We start from the raw sequence: 25,644 nt of genomic DNA, 5'->3' as shown, positions 1-25,644 counted from the left end.
CAAAAAGGGTATCAGCAAAGGGTGGTGGGATATGAGTTGGTTTTATAGGTTGGGGCAAATTTTTTGGGGAGGGGGCAGGGGTGTTATGGAGTAAGATCAGTTACAGTGGTGGGGGAGGGGCAAGGAGTATACATTACCATAAGTTCAGTTACAGTGGCAGGTAGGGTAAGGCATAAGAGTAGTTAAGATGATAGGGTGGGGCGGAGGGATATTCACAGAGCAAGAACAGTTAAGATGGCAGGTGAGGTGAGAAGCTTAATGTCAGAGGGAAGCTCGCTGGGCTATCAGGGATAATGGGGAATGCAGGCGGAGTGTGGGGGGTGATCATCTGAGGCAGGCAGGACTTCAGACTTTCTCGGTCCAGGCTTGCACATGGAGGCCTGTCAGAAATTGTAGCCATTATCCATACGTTTCTTCCTTTAAGTTTGAATAATTTCAACTCTTCCCTGTGTTCCCTCAGTCTTAGGGAGAGTAACTGTTTCCTGCGGTTGCTTCTTCCATTTTTCTTTTTTCATTATCTATTTAACAACTTTATATCTAGCTATCTATTTTTTATATTAAATTATCTCTGATCCAACATGCAGTATAGTTTCTGCCTGCTCTCCGACTGGCTTCTGGCTGATGGAGTTCTCTCTCACAATACTTTCCAAATGTCACTCCATGGGCCTCCGTCTTGCAATTCTTTCCTGTCTCTTGAAACTTGAGGAGGCTTTGAGCATTGACTTCCCATCTTGCTAGTTATCTTGCTAGGTCTTAAGGTACTGTGCACAGATCAGCCTATCTTCATTTATGCCTTAAATATCAGAATGTAGGACTTCTGGAGCTATCAAAGATTCTTGCACAAGAGGTAGCGTGCAAAAAGCAGTGTTTAAGAAAGACTTATAGTGCTCACTTCGGCAGCACATATACTAAAATTGGAGAGATATAGAGAAGATTAGTATGGCCCCTGCGTAAGAATGACATGCAAATTCGTGAAGCGTTCCATATTTTTTCTATTAAAAAAAAAAGACTTATAAAAGGATTTTCTTTTTTGAGACAGAGCCTCACTCAGTTGTCTAGGCTGGATGATCCTCTTGCCTCCGCCTCCTGAGTAGCTGGAACTACGGGTGTGTGCCACCAAGCCTGGCTAATTTTTGTATTTTTTCTAGAGACAGAGTTTGTCCATGTTGCCCAGACTGATTTCAAACTCCTGAGTTTAAGCTATCTGCTTGCCTTGGCCTCCTCAAGTGCTAGGATTACAGCCGTGAGCCACCATGCCCAGCCAATAAAAGATTTTATGGAAGCGAGAAGTAAGAAGAGAGAAACATCACAAATAGGCAGACTTGTTAGGAGTCTACGGAAAGTTATGTACAATGTGATTACCATTTGTACTGGGGTGATAGCTGTAAGAATAAAAATCAAGAGCCATTGTGGGCTGAGTGTGGTGGCTCACGCCTGTAATCCCAGCACTTTGGGAGGCCAAGGTGGGCAGATCACTTGAGGTCAGGAGTCCCAGACCAGCCTGGCCAACATGGTGAAACCCCATCTCTACTAAAAATACAAAAAATAAAAAATAAAAAAAATTAGCAGGGCGAGGTGGCAGGCAACTGTAATCACAGCTACATGCGAGGCTGAGCCAGGAGAATCACTTGAACATGGGAGGTATGGGTTGTAGTGTGCTGAGATCATCGTGCCACTGCACTCCAGCCTGGGCAACAGAGTGAGACATGATCTTAAAAAAAAAAGAAAAATTCAAAAGAGCCATCGTGAAAGGAGAATCTCTGTGACAGGGGACTTTAGGACAGGGCCCTGGATCCCACCTGCCAAGCTGCTACAGCAGGGTAAATGAGGGTCACGTCCCATCCCGGCTCAAACACGTGCCTACCACTGTTTGCACGCATGAATATCTCTTGAGTAGAGTGCAAAATTCAGTAAAGCTAGAACTGGAATCAAATTTCTAGGTTCTCATGGGAAGTCAATTCATGACATTTCACAGTGTAGGCTGTAGTATGGGCAGCCCACTAAAAGCACAAATAGACATTCAGTTGAGTTAATTTAACTGGGAGGCTAAAGTCAAGGCCCAGGGAGTCAGGAAGGGTAAGAAAAGTATCAAAGTGAAGGCTCATGTATCAGAACACTCAGGGCTGCAAAGACATCTCATTTATTTGGTGTCAAGTATTCATTATTTGGTGTCAAGTATTCATTGGGAGTATTCATTAATGCTTAAAATACTTAACAGTATTTCCTGCCCCCTTCTCTACCTACTTTAACTTCTCTACCCCCTTTTCCACCTACTTTAAGGGAGTTAACTTTAACTCTCTTAACCTATAACCTACATAGGTTAAGGGAGTTAAATTTGTGTGTACCCTCTCGAGTTCCTCAAAGTAAATACTAAGATTTGGGGGCTGATTAAACTTTTTGAAAAGCAAACAATTCATCCAAATCTTCTCCACAGTTCTTGACAACTAGACTGTCTTTGCAGAATAGTTATAGTTTATTTCATTTCATTTCTATTTCTCATGGTCCTGGTTTATCTTAATCTTGTCCTATGCTGCTGGGTACAAAGAGTCTAAACCAACTTTTCACTGAAAAGGGGTGAAAATTACTCAAAGACATATGAATGGATGGCATTATTCTTCACTTATGGATGTCTGAAAGTTGGACTATATATTGGGTACATTTTAAGTTACTATAAAAATTGATTTAAAGTTTTTGTAATTTTAAAATTAGACTTGTGGAATAGGAAAAAATAGGGAACATGGGGGATTTTTCTTAGTACTTGGTTGTTCTGGACAAGTCAGGTATATAAGGATAAAAAATTCTTCTGTGCTCCTTTGAAGGGCAAGGCAGTTCTTCGGTCATGAAGGAAGACATATGAAAAATTGCTTTACCACAGGCTCGACTGCACATGATGCAGACAAATTCACATTTGCAGATTTCTGGGGAGATCAAGGTTAAGATTTTTAAGATCATTTAGGGTTTTAAATGATTTCTTTTTAAATTTTTACTTTTAGAATTTTTAGGTTCAGGACTACATGTACAGGCTTGTTACTTAGGTAAACTGCGTGTCACAGGGGTTTGGTGTAGCAGTGGGTCACCCAGTGGTGCTGGGTCCCACCAGCGTGGTTGTAAGGATTTGGGCTGTGATTCAGCTACCTGCGGCTGTTCCCCAGTTATCACCCATGTAAAGGAATTTCTGATATTAAAACAGGTGACAAACTTTCTCCCCCCTTCCCCAATACATTAGTTTGATTGACATCCACAGCCCAAGTGGCCAAGTTCACCGTCACTTGGTTCTCCCTATTCACCTAATAATACATTTTATTCTACCCACCAGCCACTCCTCCCCATGCCTTATACACACCTCCTTCTCACCCTGAAGGGCATCCCCTGATAAGACCATCGAAATACCATTTGGAGGACATTTAAAAACAATCCACTGAATCTTTTTAAAACTAAATTTTGAAAAATATATATATATTATATATATAATATAAAATATTATAAATATTATTATATTATCTGGGTGATTATTTCATCACCCAGGTAATAAGCATAGCAGCCAATAGGTAGTTTTTTGATCGTCACCCTCCTCCCGTCCTCTACCCTCAAGTAGGGCTTGGTATCTGTTGCTCCCTTCTTTGTGTCCATGTGTACTCAATGTTTTGCTCCCACTTATAAGTGAGAATGTGTGGTATTTGGTTTTCTGTTCCTGTGTGAATTTGCTTAGGATAATGGCTTCCAGCTCCATCCACGTTGCTGCAAAGGACACAATCTTGTTCTTTTTTATGGCTGTGTAGTACTCCATGGTATACATGTACCAAATTTTCTTTATCCAGTCTATTGCTTTTAACTGATTTCTTAGAAGATTGACTTCTGGTCTGTGCTTTATCTCTTGTGGTTTGTAACTTTTTTTTTCCACAATGATCTTCAGATATGTTTCCTACCTTTCCTCTGAGATACCTACTTCTGCAACTTCGATTACACTCCTAGGTTCCAGGTTTGCAGACATGAAAGGCTGATGCACAATCTCAGATTTAATGAAATGGTGTCATGTGTCTCCTCAGTAACATCTCTGGGTGTGTAAGTTTTGTAATAAAAAAACATAGCACTCTTTGTGTGTGTGAGAAATAAGGATGTATCAATTTAAAGAAATAATGAATGATGAGTCCCTTACCAGTTGAAACTGTTTCTAATGTATAGATCTCTTCATAACTCATAATTTGGTTTCTATAAGTTTCATGCTGCTATAGACTGAATGTTTGTTCCTCCCTACCCATCAAATTCATATGCTGAACTCCTAACCCCCAATGTGATGGCCCTTGGAGATGAAGTTTTGGGTATGTGGTTAGGACATGGGGACAGAGTCTTTATGCATGGGATTAGTGTCCTGAAAGAGACTACAGAGAGGTCATTTTCCTCTTCTGCCGTGTAAGGATACAGCAAAAATATGGCCATATATGAACCAGGAAGTGAGCCCTCTCCAGACACTGAATATTTTGGCACCTTGATCTTGAACTTCCCCACCTTCAGAACTCCGAGAAGTAAATTTCTGTTGGTTATAGGCCACCTAGTCTATGGAATTGCATCCTGAGCAAACTAAGACACACGTCTATATTTTTGGAAGTGCACTGCCCTGCATACAGTGTAAATCCATGGTAAAAATGTTTAAAATGATTCTCATATTTCAAGCTGCTTTCATTTACCTTTTTCATACTTCATTTAACAAAATGTGACCTAGAAATTATAAAAATAAAAGGCAGCCTGCTTTTTTAGTAAAAAAGTAAAATGAGTATGCTCAGAAAATGTTCGAAGTTAATATAAATGCAGTTATGTTCAGTAGATTTCCACTGCTTTGAGCTTCACTGTGGAATTCCCCTAGATTTCAGAGGAACTGCCGTCCAACTTGGCCTTTCAGTTGGTGTCAGAGGTTTTGATTTCCTTCTGAAAGGCAAACTGGGTCCTACGGTGCATTTGCATTCTGTTGTTCTTTCTCAGTCTCCATCATTTTTCGTTATATGGATGTGCATTTTCCAAGAGTAGGCACACACATGAGTAGCCAACAGCCATGGCATACCTCTAAGCCATCTTTGCTCTCCTCTTTACTTCCTGAATTACTCCAATTTTTTTGTACTCTCACACCTTGTAACTGTCTCATTGAATGTATCGCACTTCATTACATTTTTCTTTTTCTTTTTTCTTTTTTCTTTTTTTTTTTTGAGACGGAGTTTTGTTCTTGTTACCCAGGCTGAGGTGCAATGGCGCGATCTCGGCTCATTGCAACCTCCATCTCCCGGATTCAGGCAATTCTCCTGCCTCAGCCTCCTGAGTAGCTGGGATTACAGGCATGCGCCACCATGCCCAGCTAATTTTTTGTATTTTTAGTAGAGACGGGGTTTCACCATGTTGACCAGGATGGTCTCCATCTCTTGACCTCGTGATCCACCCTCCTTGGCCTCCCAAAGTGCTGGGATTACAGGCGTGAGCCACCGCACCGGCCCTACATTTTTCTTTATATTTTTGTATCTCTAATCTAAGCTCGGTGGCAGAGACAATGCCCTATTAATTTTTACTGACAAAGCCTAGCATAGTGGTTTCTCGAGAAATGTTTGCTTTACTTAAGCATATATAGAGGGCATTATCTGCTGGAGGCTGTGGTGTGGGAGTTCAGAAATCACATATTTCCTGGGAGCTCTACTATCAGTTCCAGATCTTTCATTCACTGTGTTTACTTTTCTAAACCTGATATGTAGAATACTAATTTGTTATCTGCAGAATACAGAGTTAGGGTACTTGGCATATAACCCATTTCTACTCCCAATTATGACAGAAACACACCCAGAGAAACAAGAGAAGGCAGGCCACCCAGTTCCATCTCCTTAGAAACAAGGTATTTAGATGTCTCAGTCAGTTTGGGCTGCTGTCATAGGTTACCACAGACGGGGTAGCTTAAGCAACAAACTGTATCTTTCAGTTTTGGAAGCTAGGAAGTCCACAGTTTAAATAGGAAGAATTCAGTGTCTGTGAGGGCCCATTTTCTGCCTCATAGATGGCTATCTTTTTGCTGTGTCTTTACATGGCAGAAAGAGGGCCAGAAAGCTCTCTGGGGTGTCTTTTATAAGACCATTAATGTTATTCATATGGGTTCTGTAAAGTTTATTCTCTGAAGGTTCATTGCCGAGTTAAAAATGAGTAAACTGACGCCAGCACAAGAAAATTAGACACCAATTTTGATTTATTTAGCTCCTAGGTGACCATTCTGCAATACCGGGTAGAGGAGCCAGGGAAGTCACACTGCTTCCTCTCAGGAGTGGGGTTTTATAGGGAGTGAAGGCATTCGATTGGATTTGGAGAGACAGGATGTGGACAGCCAGAGCTGCTATTGGTAGGGAGGTGGGACTTCCTGTGAGCAGGCTAAGTGCTGAGTGCAGAGGGGATTTCTGAGGGTGGGGTTAGGTGCCGAGTGCAGAGGGGATGTCCAAGGCGGAGCTAGATGATTGACATAATGTAAATTTTCAAGCGCGGAGGGAGATGGGCGTGTCCAAACTCCCAGCGAGGCAACCAGCCTTACAGGTTCCACCTTAATGACTTAATTATTCTCAATTAATAGCAGTCCAGACTGACTGAAACATGTAGATACCTTGTCCAAAGACTCTACTTCTTAATACTATTGAATTGAAATTTAGATGTTCATTGTGTAGATTTGGGGAACCCACAAACATTTATTCAATAACTCCAGACCACCAGGCAAATAGACTAGTGATACTCGTTAAGAGGGAGATCTTTTGTCTATGATATGCATTAAGCAGAAAGTCTCTGGCTTGGAGTAGACAATCTTACATAAGATTTATAAATTTATGAGGCATAGCTTCCTGAATAATGTTGCACAAGTTGCAAAAACACTCTGGGTTAAATGAAGATGTTTTATAGCTTAAATTCTCCCCATTATGGGAGGTGACCTGCAAACTTCATTAGAGAACTCACTTATTACTCTGGGCTTGAAAGTGTAGACCACTATAAAAAAAGAAAGGGCTGTAACATGTGAGATGTCTTAGATCTGTCGCCGCTCTGCTTGTACCCCTTGATTGCTTGTATCCTTGAAATTATTAACAAAGTTTGACATTGGGTAAGTTCTTTGAGTCACATGATTCTGATTCAATAATAGGACCTTTTGTGTCCACTCACTACCTAGTGGAATTCTTGTGAGGATTGACTGATTTCATGCATATCAAGTACTGAGTACAATACCTGGCACATATTAAGTGCTCAAAGGTTTGCTATTATTATGGGCACTAGTTAGTAACAGTAGTAGTAATAGTATAGGTAGTAGTAGTAGCAGTGGTAATAGGTGTGGGCTGAAATGACTGCTGGTTCTTTATACTGTACACATATATACATCTATTCTATATCAGCAATGGTAGCTGCTAGTTGTAACTCAATGTTTAATAGCTCAAAGCCATACCTCAACATCATTTAGTGGCTCAATTATTATTTATTACAAGCTTATGGTATGTCAGGCATTATTCTAAGCTCTTGAGGCCACATACTGGAGGGAGCAGAATTAAAAATTAAAAATGAACATATAATATACCTTTTCAGGTAGTGATAGGTGATATGAAGAAAATAACGCAGAATAAGGATATAGCAGGAGATGAGGGTAGAGTTTGGAGCTAGGGAGGGGTGTGATCTGAGCTGTGGGTGGAAGTGATGGCTTTGATTTTATCTAATATTTCATCCTTAATATATATTTCCAGTGTTCTTCTGATTATCTTGAATCCTTACCACATCCTACCATCTAGCAGCTGGTAAAAGACCCAACAATTACTCATTGCTCACTAACAAGTTAAATCATGAGTCTATAAGCCTTATTTCTGAGGTCTCACAATAACAGCATCTCAGGTCTTTTTTTCTTATTATTTTTGATACACACAGAGAAGGCACTTCTGAAGAAATGAAACATTACATACACACTTTCTGATGTATTCTATTTCTTTTCTTTTCTTTTTTTTTTTTTGAGACAGAGTCTCACTCTGTTGCCATGCTGGAGTGCAGTGGCACGATCTCTGCTCAGGGCAACCTCTGCCTCCCAGGTTCACGCTCTTCTCCCATCTCCACCTCCCAAGTAGCTGGGATTACAAGCATGCACCACCACACCTGACTAATTTCTGTTTTTTTTTTGTAGAGTTGGGGTTTCACCATTTTGGCTAGGCTTGTCTCGAACTCCTGACCTCAGGTGATCTGCCTCCCTCGGCCTCCCAAAGTGCTGGGATTACAGGCGTGAGCCCCTGCACCCGGCCTGATGTATTCTATTTTGAAGGCTCATTGATTTGAAGGCTCAGGTTCATTCTGCGAAGTCTTTCATCAGTTTCTTTTCCAGGTACGCGATTCAGGCTTCCTGCATCACAATCTCTCTAGGCTGGCATTATTCCTGTTTTAATAGTCTTCTTTTTTGGAATGATCCTGAGTCACTTCAGATGATTTGTTTCTCTCTCTTTTTTGTTTCAAATTTTAGATTCAGGGGTATATGTGCTTGTTTGTTACATGGGTATTACATGAGTAATGAATAATAGTGTATCCATCCCCCAAATATTGGATATTGTACCCGGTGGGTAAGCTTCCAACCCTCACTCCCCTCCCACTCTCCTCCGTGTGGAGTTCCCAGAGTCTATTTTCCCCATCTTTTTGTCCATGCATGCCATTTATTTAGCTCCCGCTTGTGAGTGAGGACATGATACATTTGATTTTCTGCTTCTGTGTAGTTTATACAAGAAACATTTATTAGCTGTTCACCCAGTTCTGGGTACAGTGCTAGTCAAGAGACTCTCTAGAAGATCATGGGGCACACGGGCCCCAAACTCTAGTCCCAAACAATACAAGATAGTAGTTTCTGTGACTGAGATTTGTGTAAAGTGCAATGGGAGCCCAGAGGAGTGGGTTGTTAACCAGGTTGGGAAATAGCAGAAGCCCTAAACGAAGTAATTATGCTCTGGCTGCAGAACGACTACTGCTGTTTTGAAGGTGGAGACAGAGCTGTTATGTTCTCCGCCATCAGGTGAATGATTACATTTTTGTGGATGGGGAACCTAGTCACCTGCTCTCTTCCCATCTATCTATGGGAACTTTAACACTGTTATAAAGATATGGTAAGAAAAAAGCTTTATATCATATTGTGCTCGATGCAATAATGGGATTAATCCTTCCTTGTATGTGAACCTGAAGAAACAAAGTAAAATGTCTGATCTTTGATTCTATCTTTGTTTTCTACAACCCTCTCTTCCTTCTGTGGAAACAGTTGTAGAGCAGTGTTTTTGGAGATGCATATTGAAAACAGACATTTAACACTTTAAGACAATGTTTCCCAAACTTATTTGATCTTGTACCCATTTTTTGCCTACCTGGTTAACATCCACAGGATCTTTTGAGGAGTGCTGACCTGGAATAATAAACTGACTTTTCCCTTTGGGATCGGGACACTTCCTTTTGCGTGTCTATGTCTGTGTGTATCCAGCGCACATACTGAAAAATGATTTGGTGTGTGCTTCGTTGCTTTAGTGGATATGTGCATGTGGGTACAAGCATCAATCTTTTATCACTAGAGGCCATATATTTAGGTGTGCAAACATGTCTAGAAACACATGCTCATTGACACTAGTGATTGTGTGTATATATACACATGTCAAGACGCACATGCTCATTCACGCTGGTGATTGTGTGTATGCACATATGCGTGTGGCCATTTTTGCAACACCACAGCATGGTTACCAAAGATTCCAGGAACCAACATGTGATAGGAACTAAATACGCACTTTGATAAATGAGCCATTTCATTTTCCTATGAAACGAAAAACTTCTTCTTGAGAAACAGTTCAATTCAAGATTCATGGAAATAGCTAATAAGTTATTGGTAAGTTTTGGGTTAAAAAATTTCTCTGAAGATTTACCAGTTCCTAAAGTGATTTCTTTTAAGAGGCATTTGTGCGTTTTTCCACACTGAGTATGGTTAGTTTTTGTGTATTATACATTTAATTTAGTAACAGATATTATTGAATACTACAGTAGTTATCTATTGCAACATAATAAACTATCCCCAAACTTAGTGGCTTAAAACAACACAAACTTATCGTCTCATAGTTTTGATAGGTCAGGAATTTGCCACAGCTTACCTGTGTCTTCTGCTTCAGGAACTCTTTCAAGGCCGCAGTCAAGGCATCAGCAGGACTGTGGTCTTACCTGAATGCACAGTTGGGAGGGTCTGCTTCTGAGCTTGCACAGATGATTCTTAGCAGGATTTAGTTTCTCAGCTCAGGAGTTGGGTTGAGAGTCTCAGTGATAAGCTATTGGTGATACCCCATCACTCTTTCTGCATTCTGTTCATGAGAAGCAAGTTACTAGGTCCAATCCTAAAACACACACACACACACACACACACACACACACACACACACACACACAAAGGGATTACACAGGCATGATGACCAGGAGGTGGGGGTCATTGAAGGTCATTCTGGAATCTACACACTACAGATACTTACTATGTCCTGGTTTCTATAAATGTCTCATATGGCACAAGGTTCATCAAGAAAATGCACCTTAAAAAAAATAAATTCTTTCAAAACATCTTCTATTTCTTCCTATTTACCACCACTCAGGCCTGGCCCTTTTGCCTTTTGTATCTGAACCTTGTCAGTGGCCCCCTAATTATACTCCCTGCCTACAGTCTTGTCTTTCTTATTGCTGCCAAAGTCATTTACCTAAGATCTTCCTCTTTACAACCTTTAAGTGGCTGCCTTTTCCTGAGCCTGCACTGTTTTTCAACTTAAAAAATCATGTACTCTTTGACGAATATAAAAATTACATCTTTTCCTTATTACAAATTGAAATTTCAAAATAAATGATATAAGAAAAAGAAATACAAATAATGATATTTTCCTCTAATTAAGCTGTTAAGTTGAATTTCATTCACTTTGAGCATCAATTCTCAGCTGTTTAGCCTGGCTTGCAAAATCCACCACAATCTCCATCAGTCTTTCCTTCTTAATACAAGTCTTCCATTCTAGTCCACTGGTTTATTATTATTATGTTGAGGATATATTTTTGACATTTTGTGCCTTTGAACTTCTACTCCTTTACTGTAAAATATTTAAAGTTACACACAGAAATGGAAAAAAAAATCTCGTGTTGGTTCCATCTGCTTAGGATGACTTTTAGGAAGTAAACTATGGTTAGAGGACACACAACGGATGGAGAAATATGCTCTGAAATGCACACAACTACTGTAGGTATTTAGAAATCTCCTTACTGCTTTATTCATAGAATGGGGTGAAACACAAAGGAAACTATTTTAAAACAATCTTTCCCTCAAACACTGTAAAAAAAAAAAAGACATATTGGTATGTAATTATACATTTAATGATAACTTCCTTAATAAGCATTTAAGATCAACTTTATTCTAAAATTTTGCTACAAAATAAAATAAAATTAGTTAATTACTTATTACTTACTAAAGAATTAAGTAGAGAAGGTTCAGTCTCTGCTTTTGGAGTTTCTATGGACACTTTGCCTACTGTTCTTTCTTAGGCAACTATATGATGAATATGCTTTACCCATAATTCTAGTTATCCTACTCATGAGAAGAAAGCACTCATTTTATTCCCTAGAATAAAAGGAGAAGTGCTTGCTTCTTTCATGGGAACAGATTTCCCGATGATAAGGCCCGCCCATTCTCTGCTTCCTCTTGTAAATGTGCATCCGTTTTTCTGAAGAGGTTTCCTTTGGAAGTTGGAGACCTTCTTACATTCCAGATTTGTCCATTTAGCTGTTAGCCAAACAAGGGGATCTTACAAGTGCACACCACCGATTTCTCTTTGTTTATATAAGAGGCAAATAAGGGGATATATTTCAATTTCTGTATCATATGGTGTTTATCTTTCTCTGTTATCCTTAGAAATAAATAAGGAAATTATTGTGGAAAAGATAAAACCAGCCTAACAGTCAAGTCACTTTTTTTTTTTTAAACACAAATGAAGTGTGATGAGAAATGAAGGCAAACAAACTTGTTGGGTGTGCTAGAGTATATTGTAATCCTCAAGACATTTCTTTTTGTTATCCACAAAAGGTAAATAGCCATTTCCAGGGACTTAAGGTTCAGTTGAGTGTAATAATATACATTTATTAGAAGATAAATAATTTTATAAAACTCAGGCATTTTATGATTATAGTCAGTGTCAGAAAATAAGCAGAAGTATTTGTGTTCATATATATCTAAATGTAAAGAAGTTGCTTTATGCCTCCCTTTTCCTACAATGTCCTCACAACTCCTCTGGATTGAAGTAAATGGGAAAGTTTTTGAGGTCCATCTGACCAGAAATATCTCCTGATTACCATGAAGTCAAAGTAGTGGAAAGATTAATGGTTTACAGCTCCCAGTAGGGCATTTCCTTCATAAGTCTGATTAAAGTGATTTATCGGCAAAAGCTTGAGCATAAAAGTTGTGTGTTTGATAGACAAATATAAAAATTCAGGCTTTCATGCTGAGATATGCCAAGAACACACATTCGTCTATTAGAGTGCCCCTCTCAACTAATGGAAAGGGACCTGGACAGGTTACATCAGCTACTTGGGAATTTTGCCTTGGAGAGCCTGTGTTTGTCTTTAAGCTGTGCAAGTCAAGTCAAACATTTTGTGTCACTAGATGGCAGGATAACACCAATCAAAAATGTAGGAAAACCCATTTTTCCCCAACTTCAAAGCAAGTTTAATGTATTTTTATGCTAGGGCAGTTTAAAAAAGACTCTCCGGAGTATGCTAGGAGTAAAAAATACATAAACTTATTTTTTAAAAGTATAAAACCAAATTATTCTTAAGAGTGAAAAATTGTCTTCATTTTTTTTTTTTTAGCCTTCAGACAATTCAGATTTGTGTCTTGGTTTATGTATTTGGAATATTCTGAAATAATCTTGCAATGGTTTTCTTTCTTATTCCTTGAAGAAGTTTTGATACCTCACAGATGCAAACAAGTAAGTGAAGAAAGATGATTTTTATGGTAGTCACACGAACAAAAAAGGAAAAGAAAAAATACACCTCAAAACCCAAACAACTCACACCTACGCATAAACAACTCTGCTCAGCTGTACTCAGGCATAACTATCTACACACTTGTCTTAAGTACCTTGTCACTCATGTGGTTCTTATTTAGGTTTTCTGTCTCTATCTAATGTATCTGGTAACTTTTTACTGTCTTATCGGTGCACTTCTTCCAGAAGGTGATCTCTTTATAATACTGTCAGAAATACGGAGCTTGCACTAGAATCCAAAGCTCACTACTTCCTGATGCAGTTTATTCATTCAACAAATATTGGTAAGCATCTTCTAAGTAATCGCACTGATATGGTTAGGCTTTGTGTACCCAAATCTCCTATTGAATTGTGATCCCCAGGTGTTGTGGGAGAGACCTGGTGGGAAGGGATTGAATTATGGGGACAGTTTCCCCCATGCTGTTCTTGTGAGAGTGAGTTCTCACAAGATCTGATGGTTTTATAAGGGGCTCTTCCCCCTTCTCTTGCCACACAAACTCTTTCCGGCCTGCTGCCACGTAAGATGTACCTCTTCCTTTTCTGCCATGATTGGAAGTTTCCTGAGGCCTCCCAGGGCATGTGGAACTATAAGTCAATTAAACCCTTTTTCTTTGTAAATTACCCAGCCTTTATGGGTAAAGACTGCTATAAAGACAAACCCAGGGTATGTCTTTATAGCAGTGTGAAAACAGACTAATACAGGCACTATGCAAGTTGCTAGAGAATCAGTGGTATGAAGACTCAGTCTCTGTTCTTGTGTTACTTATAATCTAGCAGAAGAGAGACATTAAGTAAATAATCTAACAAAACTGATCAATTACAATGATGAGAAAGGCTACATAGGCCATATTTTGGAATATATCCAAATCACCGTGTGCATGTTCCTTTCTTGATCACAAATTCCTCCAACACAAATCAAATTTAGAAGCTCTATAGTTCCAGATGGTCAGAATCTGAAGATATCTAATTACCATTTCCCACTGGAATTAATGCCAACTAGGGGTTGAGCTTCTGTCCCAATGACATCTACTTTCTCCTTAGTTGCTTCTGATTCTTGCATCTTGCCTATTGCCAATTATGAAAATGAAATAAAAATGTTCAGTTTGTTTATAAATTCCTGTCTTCGTTTAGTTTATGTAATTCAAAAAGGGTAGTAGCAAAGTTCTTTTAATTTAAACCGTTCAAAATGGAGGAATCTTTAAATAAAGAGAAAACAGTTGGAGCTTTAAAATATCTATTATTTTTAAATTTCTTCTTCTTCTTTTCTCTTATTTGAATCAAAGTAGCTGTGGGCATAGATCTTGTATAGTTAATTACTTCCCCCACATTCATTTAGCATGTACTATGTTTATCGAACTCTGTTAGATGAGAGATGTAAAAATGGATCAGATTTTATTCTGCCTTCTAGGAATTTAGGGTCTTGTGAAAAAATCGATATGTTAAAAATGTTCTGTGTCACAGGAATTAAACAATGCTTTTAGGGAAGAGATTAAGGTCAATGGGGGACAAGAGACTCTGTAATTTGAATGTGCTTTTCATCTTAGTTACAAATAATCCAAGTAAATTATTTTTGAAATCTGGAAGTAAACACTCATAACAAGACAGAATGTCATGTGTTTCCATAGAATTTTAAACAAAGCACTCAGGGGAGCAAGGATGGGGAAATTGATTATACCTGGGAGAATCTGGGTGGCCTTTACAGAGGCAGTGCCATGTGAACTGGTTTTGATGGGCGAGGAGGGGAGGAAAGTCCCTGCAGTGGGTACAGCACAGAGCTCATGGAAATATTTGGGTTAAACTGGGAGGCAGTAGAGTTTGGAGTTTGTCTGAAGAAATTTCAGTGAATTAAAGCAGGAGATGGAGACTGATAGGTGGGTAGCAGAAGCCCCTCAAAACCAAGTGAAGGAGTTTAGATTTTATTCTCTAGCTCAGTATTTCCCTAAGACTGATCTTCAAAGTACTGGCCTCATGAGAGACCCTGAATGTGAGATCTACATACTTGAAGATTCATCACAGACACTGGAATATTAAAAGCTCTAATCGGTCCTGCAGTAAAGATTCTTGCCTTCCTTTATTTAACCCAACATCTCCCAAAGGCTTCTGACTACAGGATTCTTTAAAAAATAATCCTGTGGAAGAAAGTACTTTGAGTCTACACAGAGTTAACGCTTACATAGCATAACTGTGTTAGACACAGTTTTATGTGTGTTACGTGTATTTGCTCATTCATTTATTTATTTTGAGATGGAGTCTCAGTCTGTCACCCAGGCTGGAGTGCAGTGGTGCAATCTTGGCTCACTGCAATCTCCACTTCCTGGGTTCAAGCGAGTCTTCTGCCTCAGCCTCCTGAGTAGCTGAAATTACAGGCATGTGCCACCACGCCCAGCTAATTTTTTATATTTTTAGTAGAGATGGTATTTCACCATGTTAGCCAGGATGGCCTTGATCTCCCGACCTCATAATCCACCCACCTCAGCCTCCCAACTGCTGTGATTATAGGCATGAGCCACCATGCCTGACCTCTTTGATTATTTAATCCCTACCAAACTTTGAGAAGCAGGTACCGTTATTATCCTCATTCACATATGTGGAAGCTGAGGTGCAAGGGAGCTAAGAAAACTCCCTGAGTACAGGGTTACAATCTAGTAAGTCATAATTTTGGGGTTTGAACCCAAGTGGTCTGACTGCAAAGTCTATTTTTTAATCCATACAATGCACAGCTCTCTAAATGCTATTTCTGAACAGAATAGTAATGTGACCATCATTAGGCTTAAGAAAGACAATGTTGATAGCTTTGCAAAAACTTAGAGGATGAATCGGTTGGCTCCATCAGACAGTTCTTTTGCCTTGTTTTAGTGTGAAAAATTTCAAACACACAGAACAGTTGAAAGAACAATACAATACCTATATACTCAGTACCTAGATTCGATTGTTAACATTTTGCCATATTTATTTTATATTTTTCTTTCAACTTCTGAGCCAATTGAGAGTAAAGTTCAGGCTTCATGATTCATCACTGCCAAATACTTCAGTATGTGTATCTTAAACATAGAACAGTGTAGAACATTATGCCAACATCCAAGTGAGAGGTAATGAGTTCCTCAGTTAGGGCTGCAGCAGTTCGAAGAAGGGGGTGAAGCAAGAGAAGTGTGGATTACTCATTTGTAAACTACTTTCAGAAGATATTAAGGTGTTTTTTCTTACATCATGATAAGGGCCTGGCACAATTTGCCTCATACTGGTCAATGTGAACCCCAAGGAGGAGCTTAATTTGTAATGGGCTTAAGCAAAATATAACTTGGGTGTAAAGCTAGTGGCAAAATATAAGCCACATACTCTGTGTCATTGTCTGATAAAACTTATACTGATATGAATGCTTCTCTTTATTAACAAGAATAATGTATAATTTTCAATTATTGGACACATACAATGTCTTGAGCATTGTTGTGGACACATTATATAGATCAATGGTGGAAATAAAGGGAGAATTCATTGTTAATTTTATTGCTTCAGCAATCGGACCAGTCATCACCTTCTTTTGAATTTTGACATTGTATGACCTGCTGGTGGAGAGAATCATCTTTTGTGTTTCCCATTCAAATTAGACGCCTCCTAAGTGTGAACACATCAAGTGCCCATCACCATACAAATGAATTAGGCTGGTTTGGAGAAATGGCTGATTCCAGGTTTTGAGGAAGAAAAGTCTCAGTTTAACCTGGAATATTTTATTGGCTAGGAAACTACGAAAATGCTCAAATAATGATGAAGTCATCAAAAAACCAAGGAGCTGAATGAAAAGGACTCTATTAACCTAATTAGGGACAATTTGAACTTCAAAAACAATAATAATTATACTGAAATATAACAAATATAAGCATTTTTTGATTCCAAAGTGGTATTACGAAGAAAGAAAGACAGGGAGGAAGAGAGAGAAAAGGAGAAAAAAAAAACTTTTCTTTAAAGCAGAATGCCAGCTAATAAGTGCAGAAAGAATTACAGAATTAGAAAATCTCTGTTTTGCAAACTTCCCTGTATAATAATTCATTTAGGTGAGGAACATCTTGGAATATTAAAAACAGTTGGGTGAATACGTGAGGCCAACAAACATATGAAAAAATGCTCATCATCACTGGTCATTAGAGAAATGCAAATCAAAACTACATTGAGATACCATCTCACGCCAGTTAGAATGGTGATCATTAAAAACTCTGGAGACAACAGATGCTGGAGAGGATGTGGAGAAATAGGAACACTTTTACACTGTTGGTTGGAGTGTAAATTAGTTCAACCATTGTGGAAGACAGTGTGGCGATTCCTTAAGGACCTAAAAATAGAAATCCCATTTGACCCAGCAATCCCATTACTAGGTATATATCCAAAGGATTATAAATCGTTCTACTATAAGGACACATGCACACGAATGTTCATTGCAGCACTGTTTACAATAGAAAAGACCTGGAACCAACCCAAATGTCCATCGATGATAGACTGGACAGGGAAAATGTGGTACGTATACACCATGGAATATTACGCAGCCATCAAAAATGGTGAGTTCGCGTCCTTTGTAGGGACATGGATGAACCTGGAAACCATCATTCTCAGCAAACTGACACAAGAGCAGAAAATCAAACACCACATGTTCTCACTCATAGGTGGGTGTTGAACAATGAGAACACATGGACACAGGGAGGGGAGCACTACATACTGGGGTCTGTTGGGGGGAAATGGGAGAGGGAGGGTGGGTGGGGAGGTTGGGAGAGATATCATGGGGAGAAATGCCAGATACAGGTGAAGGGGAGGAAGGCAGCAAATCATACTGCCATGTGTGTACCTATGCAACAATCTTGCATGTTCTTCACATGTACCCCAAAACCTAAAATGCAATAAAAAAACAGTTGGGTGCAAGACTGTTGAGGGAGCGGGTATTCATACAGTTTTGACACTATGCATTATTTATTAATTACAATGTGATAACCTGGCAGTTACCATTGTCCCAAATCATCAAACTCTCAATTGCAACTATGGGTTGGGCTGTGAGGTGCCTCCGGATGTGATGGAGTGGGAAGCACACAACATAACCTAAGAGGAGTTCTTGTCAGAAACGTCTTGTCTAAATCCAATCATGAGGAAACTGTCAAACAAATTCAGAAGATGGAATATTCTTTAAAAAATTGTCTTGGATTTGTCAAGGGATTCAGTGTCAGGAAGATCAGAGGGACACAATGGAAGATTAAAGAAATAGAATATCCAAATGTAATGTATGAGCTTGGCTGCATCCTGAATTTAAACAGCTATAAAAGATATTTTGGGGACAAGTGGGGCAATTTGAGTTTGGCTAAGATGTTAAATGATGTTATTGAATTCATATATTTGTTTCTTTTTAAGAAGCCAAATTTAATTTTTTGAAGTAATTACTTAGGAATAAATGCAGAGGAGTTTCATAGAAAAAGATGGCAATAAGAATGATATTCTGTCAGCCAGATTTTAAAAATTCCTTCACTCTGAAATTTCTTTTTTGTCAGCTAAAACTATTTTCTGGGTCAGTTTCCTCAGAAATTTGTTCTTTACATTCAGTATCAAAACCAATGCTGACATTTATTATTTTGTTTTCATTTTCCTCTGTGCATCTTTATGTTTCTTCTGACAATCTATAAGCAGGTTGTTTGTTCTGGCCTCCCAAGAGATCCTGCTAATATTACTTCCTACTCCTCTCCAGAATTAAGTCAGAACCTACTTGAAGTCTTTCATCATTTTACAGAAAAAGAAAAACCTAGTGGTCTGTTTCTCAGGTAATGATGCTTCTCCAGGACTGGACTTTCTGTAATCTGTTTCTTTAGTAACATCTTCCTCTTCTGAACTGCTGTCTTGGAAATGAGGGTCTTCTTGCCGGACAGTCTTTCCAGGTTTCTCTGTTTCAACTCTATAGATCTTTTCCTTTATGTCTTTAGTGTCTGAATTAAAGGAGGAGAAAATGAGCCCAGTGGGCTGCTCAGCCTCACTGGTCATAGTTGTATGGTCCTGGATTTCCTCAGGTTTCTCTTTACCACAGTCCTCATTCCAGGGTCTCTTCCTTTTCACTGGTATATTTTGTAGTTTGGAATATTTCTTTCAGATCCATAGCAATGTTATATTATGTTTCTTTAGACACCTCAGGTAGCTTCTCAGCTTCCTCTCTTTTCTATTTTTGTTTGCTTTACTCTCTTTTGGCTTATTATCTCTCTTTTTTATTCTTTTGTAAGTGGTGTAGTCTTGCTTTTTTGGGTAATAATATATGATGTCCTTAAATTTCTTAGCAGCCACTCCTCCTTTGTTTACAGAATTGTTTATGGTGATTTGCAAAACACTTTGTGCAACATTCAGGACTTTTTTCTTCAGCAAGCTCTTCTTCCTCAGCAGTTTTCTTTTCATTTACCTTTTCTTGTTCCTCTTCACTGTCACTTTCTAGAAACTGAGAGTCCATGTGGAATCTGTCATCCATGCCAAAGTGCGACTGTAAATCCATGAGTTTCTGTCCAGCTCTGCCCTTAAACTGAGGTTTAATTTTGAACCTGTTACTGTCATCTTCAGAACCAGATTCCTCATCATCACTGCTATCAAACAGCTTCCCATAGTTTTACTCATAGACTTCCCATTGTTTTACTCATAGACTCTTTCACCCATTCCTTTTCTGGATGGCTCTGCTCCTGAGTTGATGTCTTCTCTGTTTCACATTCACTGTCAGAACCAAAGATGATGTGCGTTAGCTTATCTTCTGGATGACCATCCAGATTTGCCAGTGTTATGCACCAGCTTCTTCTGCACTTCTTTTGCTTTTTGCCTAGCTTCCAAGGCTGCCAAACGCTTCTCATTGTTTTCAGCATGCTTATCCTTAGCAAGCAAGTCTGATGAATTACTAACCAAGTGAGAAATCAGGTTTGATTTCTTGAGTGTTGTTGGATGAGACCTTTGGCGATTTCTTAAAAGATGTGAGGCTGCCTGAATCAGACCTCTCTTCCTCTGAAGCTTCTGTCTTTGTGGTACCATGGCAGCTGTCTTTGTCAAAGCCTATGTTGTGAGTCTTTGCACTAAGAGTTAAGGGCCTCTTACCTTTTAATAGCAATAAACTAGAAATAGAATTCTTACTTCTCTTTCCAGAACTGCTAGGGAATAGTGCCTTGCGATCCTGACTCTCAAAAGTGGTCCTTTTTGAGGTTGAACATAGTTTGGGGCCATTTCCCTTCTTTGCATGTTGGCAAGGAGTCAGTTTACCTGATGAGCCATTAACTTATGGGGACCCATCTTCCATGGATATGACACTGGGATCCTCATGTTTCATGGAATTCTGGTCTTTATTAATATTGTTAGAAGCAACATTGTGTTTCAAGGATTTTTTCATTGACTCCTTTTCATTTAGACAGCCTACTTCCTTGAAAGCCTGGAATTTTGGCTTTGAGTTATTTTCCTTTGGTTTCTGTTTGTGAGGGGTGTTCTCCTCTCCTTCTAACAGGGAATCTACAGTCTCCTCAGGACAAATACAGTGTCGGCCTCTCTGGAGGCCAGTGGGAGTCTTGGGGCTCTTGGAGCCTCTGTCAAACTTGTATTGGGTGGTGGTTTCTGTTCCATCACTTTCAGTATCTTTATTTGGAATCTTCAGATCCCTGCCAGCCAATTGTTCCAAATCAGCTAAAGTGAGATTTACACAAAGGCAGTTTTTCATCATGATATTATACTCCTTGTCTCTTTCAGAGTCAGCTAATCCTGATGCAGAATCAGCATCTTCACTGCTACTGGAGTGAGAGGAAGATTTTCGATTAAGAGGCTTTAATCTATGACCACAGGCTGACTCTACATTACTTTTTCTTTTTTTTTACTTTAATACAGTAATCAGAAAGCTCACAGTTTTCTCTATTTTTGAAAGAAGTTTTCTTGTCTGTTGATTTTTTCATTTGTGAAAATTCTATACTGTTTTGACCTTAGCAACATTTTTTTTTTCATCACAATGATTTTATCTGTATCTCCTGAGTCATACTCAGAATCATTTCTCATGATATCATCATCACCATTATGGCAAGAGACATTATTTTTGATACCTAAATCTATTAAAGAATGCAGTTTGTGAATGCCTGATTTGAAATCATCGCTTACAACTTCAAAGGGATCATTTTCAGATTCATTTATTGAGGGCTGTGTAGTTCTCTTGTAAGTTTTCCTCTTTTGTAGTCATCATTCTTAATTCATCCTCAGAATCAATATAATCATCAGAAATGCTATTTCTCTTCCTGGCAGTTTCCAAGCCAGAAATCTTACAAGGTAGATTTTTAAGTTTCTTAGTATCAGAAACAGGTAGGAGATGGTTTAGAAGGAGTAATGGAATCACAAGTTCTTTCTTGTGCAGCCTGTTGTGGGTGTTAAGGGTGGTCTCTCTATTACCCACCTGGGCCTTGGACTCATGGCCAGAGACCCAGTGGAACTCTCATCCTTCTGCACTTTTATCATCTTCTTGGGAGGGCCATGAAAGCCAGAGAACTCTCGCCATTTCTTATGCACAGGGTCATTTCCTCCTTCCAGTTCCCAAGTCAGGCTGGATATGGGAATGGTGTTTGTGAAATCCTCTCCTGTCTTCTTTAGGTTGTGGCAGTGTTTTGAGAGATCATATTTTATGATTTTACGTTTATGTTGATTTTTAAGGTGAAGAACAGGCAGGACTCTTCCAAATTTGTTCCCAATCCAATTGTCATGGCTTGGCCTGTCTGTCTTCGACACAGCTTTCATATGGAAATCCACTCCTCCTATCTTTTCTAACAAGTTGGTGTTACCAGTTGTTGATTTTTCTTTCTTAGCTTTTGCTTTTTCTCTCTCGGGCCTATCTGTGCAAAAAGCTTTCTTTTGCTAGTTGAATTTGTCATGTTCCACCTTTCCATGTTGTTTTATTTGAAGCAGACATACATTTTTTCCTATCTGCTTCTGCTACAATAATGTTGATATATGCAAAGACTTTCTGTGGGTTTCCTTGGTCATCTTTCTGTGTGATGATCTTTACATCCGAAACTTCTCCAGATCTGCTGAACTGATTTTGTACTTCTGCTGCAGAAATGTCCTGGCTAAGGCCACCCACATAAAGGCACTTCATTTCTCGGTTCACTTTCATGAAGGCTGGGCATATACTTGGTGAATTTTAGTGGGAAAAACAATTTTCTTAGCCTTCTTTCTCTGAGAAGATCCAGAGAAGTGAAGACAGAGGTTAGGAAATGACCCTTTGACTTCTTATGCCCCAAACCCACTCCTCACCACACAGTCACCTAACACTACGGTTGCTGCAGCCTCTAAATTCACTTTTTAAAAGGCCTGGTAATGGTGTTTGGTTGTGTGAGAGAATGTCCTTGTTTGTGAGAACTATATGCTAAAATATTTAGGGATAAATTGTTATCTTGTCTCCAGTGTACTTTAGGCTGGCTTGGCTTGACAGAAGTGTATAGTTTCCTGTTTTACTCCTTTTGGGATGTTATAACAAAATACCATAGACTGGACTGCTTATAAACAGCAGAAATCTATTTCTCACAGTTCAGAAGTCCAAGATCAAGGGTCTGGGAAGACCAGAGGTTTAGTGTCTGGTGAGAACCTAATTTCTGGTTCATAGATGCCACCTTTTTACTGTGTCCCTGTGTGGTAAAAGAGATGAGGGATCTTTTTCAGACGTCTTTAATAAGGGCAATAATTTCATTCATGTGGGTTCTACCTCCCCAAAGTCCTAACTACTAATATCATCATGCTGGGGTTTAGGATTTCAACATATGAATTCTGGGGGGACACAAACATTTAGACCATGACAATACCTATATAGAGAGTGAAGCAGGAGCAACAAGACCATTACAGTAGGTGTGTATAAGCAAAGGTACACTAACTCTCATTATGTTTCTTTAATTTTTGTGTAGATTTGAAATTTTCCCAAATAAGAAAAATAGTATCTATGGGAATCATTGAGAGAAAATATTTTTCCTTCCACTTTTTATGCCTGTTGCCCTCCTACACCTAGTAATTATTTCGTGACATGAAAGCTCTGTTTTGATTTGTTAGTTTTGTCTGGTGTATGGAGTTGAGTTCTGAGGACTCACCCTATTTCTCTGCAGGTGATCAGGATGTTGTACAGACAGTGAGTTTAGATTTCTCAGATCCATTTTCTTTTGGGACTCTTCTTTGATTAATATGTGAAGTGACAGCAAGGGACCTTGCGAAAGTCTTGGTTCTTGTTATTCCCTGCAGCTGCAAGAGTGGGTTTCAGAAGGCCAGTGAAGAAATGCGGGAAATACATGGTACATTCCTTATGGTTCAGTGGAAGGCTTGAAAGATCCCTGGAACAAGCAGGAGAGAAATACCTTGAGACTTTTTACATGCATGTCTGTTAAAGCCATCATGTCAGTGCATTTTATAACATTTTGTCTGCCTCCTTTCAATGACAGATTTTGGCAGTCTTGGCATGGGAGTCATGCATTTTGAACTACCTGCATGGGATATCTTGAGTTCTACATTGGAAAAAAGAGACAAAACAATGGGGGAGCTTAGATCTTTTTCTCATAAATTTTATTTATCCAAAGATAAATAAGATAAAACTCAAATCGTAACTGTGTAGCTATATACATTTTGAAAAACTGACTGGTAAGTAACAATTTTATTAAACAATTGTTGATTGACGAGGAGAAGGTGTGGTGCTGTAAGATTGTTTGTTAAGTGGCATTTTATATTAAAATTACAGATACAAATGTTAGGTGACTTTATTTTATTTATTTATTTATTTTGGTTATTTCGTCTTTATTTCATAATCATAAACTTAACTCTGCAATCCAGCTAGGCATGGAGGGGAACAAGGAAAACATGGAACCCAAAGGGAACTACAGCGAGAGCACAAATTTTAGGACATTGTGAGCAAATGGGGTGGAGGGCACTCTCCTGAGCTACAGAAGGAATGGTCTGTGGTTAAGATAAAACACAAGTCAAACTTCTTAAAGTTGTCCACAGTCAGCAATGATGATCTTCTTGCTGGTCTTGCCATTCCTGGACCCAAAGCGCTCCATGGCCTCCACAATATTCATGCCTTCTTTCACCTTGCCAAAGACCACATGCTTGCCATCCAACCACTCAGTCTTGACAGTGCAGATGAAAAACTGGGAACCGTTTGTATTGGGTCCAGCATTTGCCATGGACAAGATGCCAGGACCTGTATGCTTTAGGATGAAGTTCTCATCATCAAATTTCTCCCCGTAGATGGACTTGCCACTAGTGCCATTATGGCATGTGAAGTCACCACCCTGACACATAAACCCTGGAATAATTCTGTGAAAGCAAGAACCCTTGTAACCAAATCCTTTCTCTCCAGTGCTCAGAGCACGAAAGTTTTCTGCTGTCTTTGGAATCTTGTCTGCAAACAGCTCAAAAGAGATGCAGCCCAAGGGCTCGCCGTCGACAGCAATGTCGAAGAACAGAGTGGGGTTGACAATGGCTGATATTAGAAGGCTCCAGGTGGTGGCATCTGCAAAAGCCTAGGTGATTTTATTAATTGAATCCTTGCTGTGTGCTTCCTTTTAATATAATAACCTGACATTAAGAAACTTCTTCCCTTAAGAAACTCAAGAATACGTTAGTGACTCTATCTTAATATTTTTAATGTTTCCATAAAGGGAGATCTCTGACTTTTATGTTTTTACTGAGTTTAAGAAGCATTTGGGGGATTATAATTCTCATAAGGGTCTTTGACTTCCAGTTTTTCTTCTCCTATGAGCAATGACACAGCAGATTGAAGATTAATGATGGTCTAGAGGGAGCTGGGATGTGCAGATTGCATTCAATGTCATTGAAGAAATGTGTCTTGAGTATCCACCATGTACCGGGTGTTGTGCCAATGCAGATAGAAATGCAAGAGAGGACATTTCACAGATATATTTCTTGACTGTCAATGACACAAGAACATGTGTTTGGAGGCACTTGGCTGTTTTTGCTGGGATGGTCTTCTTGGATGGACATTACTATTCTCTTTCTATTTTGAATCCACAGACAAGAAAGTGCTGATCAACCCTTTCCTGGACTATTCCAATTTTGTCTCACATAATTTATTGGGGAAAATGAGTTCCACATGTTCAGTAAAGTTGTTCCAGAACTATCTCCTTTCTGGCTCATTTTTAGTATTTTGGGATTTGGTGCTTGTGTTTATGGTCAACAAATGCATGATCTTCATCATTTTTATGTCTCCTTTAAAACACACCTCTTCAACTATTCTGTCTTTCAGATGTAAAAATCTTTGCCTTCTTACTTCATCATCATTTTCTCTTTAAACTTATGTGAGAAGGGTGGACAATCCTGAATACTATTAGGATTTACTCTAACCCTGTTTTCTGTGGAGAAAAGTCTGTAAACTTTCATTAGGAAGTATGTGAAAAAAACTTTCCTTTAAATAAAAATGTTTAAGTGTTTAGAATTGCCCTTGCAAACTTCTAGATCAATCATTCAGGGTTAATACATCACTTGAAGCGATGGGCTAGTGGCATTCTCATGAACGATCACCTGTGATTACAGAGCTCTGGCTAGCCCAAGATTTTGCTCTCCTGTGAAATTTGACACCATT

The 25,644-nt window shown here is 39.0% G+C and overlaps 1 protein-coding gene, 1 non-coding gene and 1 pseudogene across 2 annotated transcripts; 1 reads left to right on the top strand and 2 right to left on the bottom strand.

Moving 5' to 3' along the window:
- The first annotated feature begins 884 nt into the window (after positions 1-884).
- On the top strand, positions 885-991 carry LOC120367833 (U6 spliceosomal RNA). The gene has a single exon (XR_005582108.1). It is a non-coding gene; the product is annotated as a U6 spliceosomal RNA (small nuclear RNA).
- Positions 992-18,650: 17,659 nt separating this feature from the next.
- On the bottom strand, positions 18,651-22,179 carry LOC101030102 (nucleolar protein 8 pseudogene; annotated as a pseudogene).
- A 1,809-nt stretch (positions 22,180-23,988) lies between these two features.
- LOC101029772 (peptidyl-prolyl cis-trans isomerase A-like) lies at positions 23,989-24,367 on the bottom strand. The gene has a single exon (XM_010332086.3). It carries the CDS (start codon positions 24,341-24,343, stop codon positions 24,029-24,031), a length of 315 nt encoding a protein of 104 aa, XP_010330388.3. The 5' UTR covers positions 24,344-24,367; the 3' UTR covers positions 23,989-24,028.
- Positions 24,368-25,644: the final 1,277 nt, after the last annotated feature.

Source organism: Saimiri boliviensis, chromosome 3 (genome assembly GCF_048565385.1).
Source record: "Saimiri boliviensis isolate mSaiBol1 chromosome 3, mSaiBol1.pri, whole genome shotgun sequence".
Classification (NCBI taxonomy): Eukaryota; Metazoa; Chordata; class Mammalia; order Primates; family Cebidae; genus Saimiri; species Saimiri boliviensis.
This window is presented reverse-complemented; position numbering and strand designations above follow the sequence as displayed.

Coding starts and splice junctions, on each gene's coding strand:
- LOC101029772 (XM_010332086.3), bottom strand. CDS start 24,343: ATGTGTCAGGGTGGTGACTTCACATGCCATAATGGCACTAGTGGCAAG.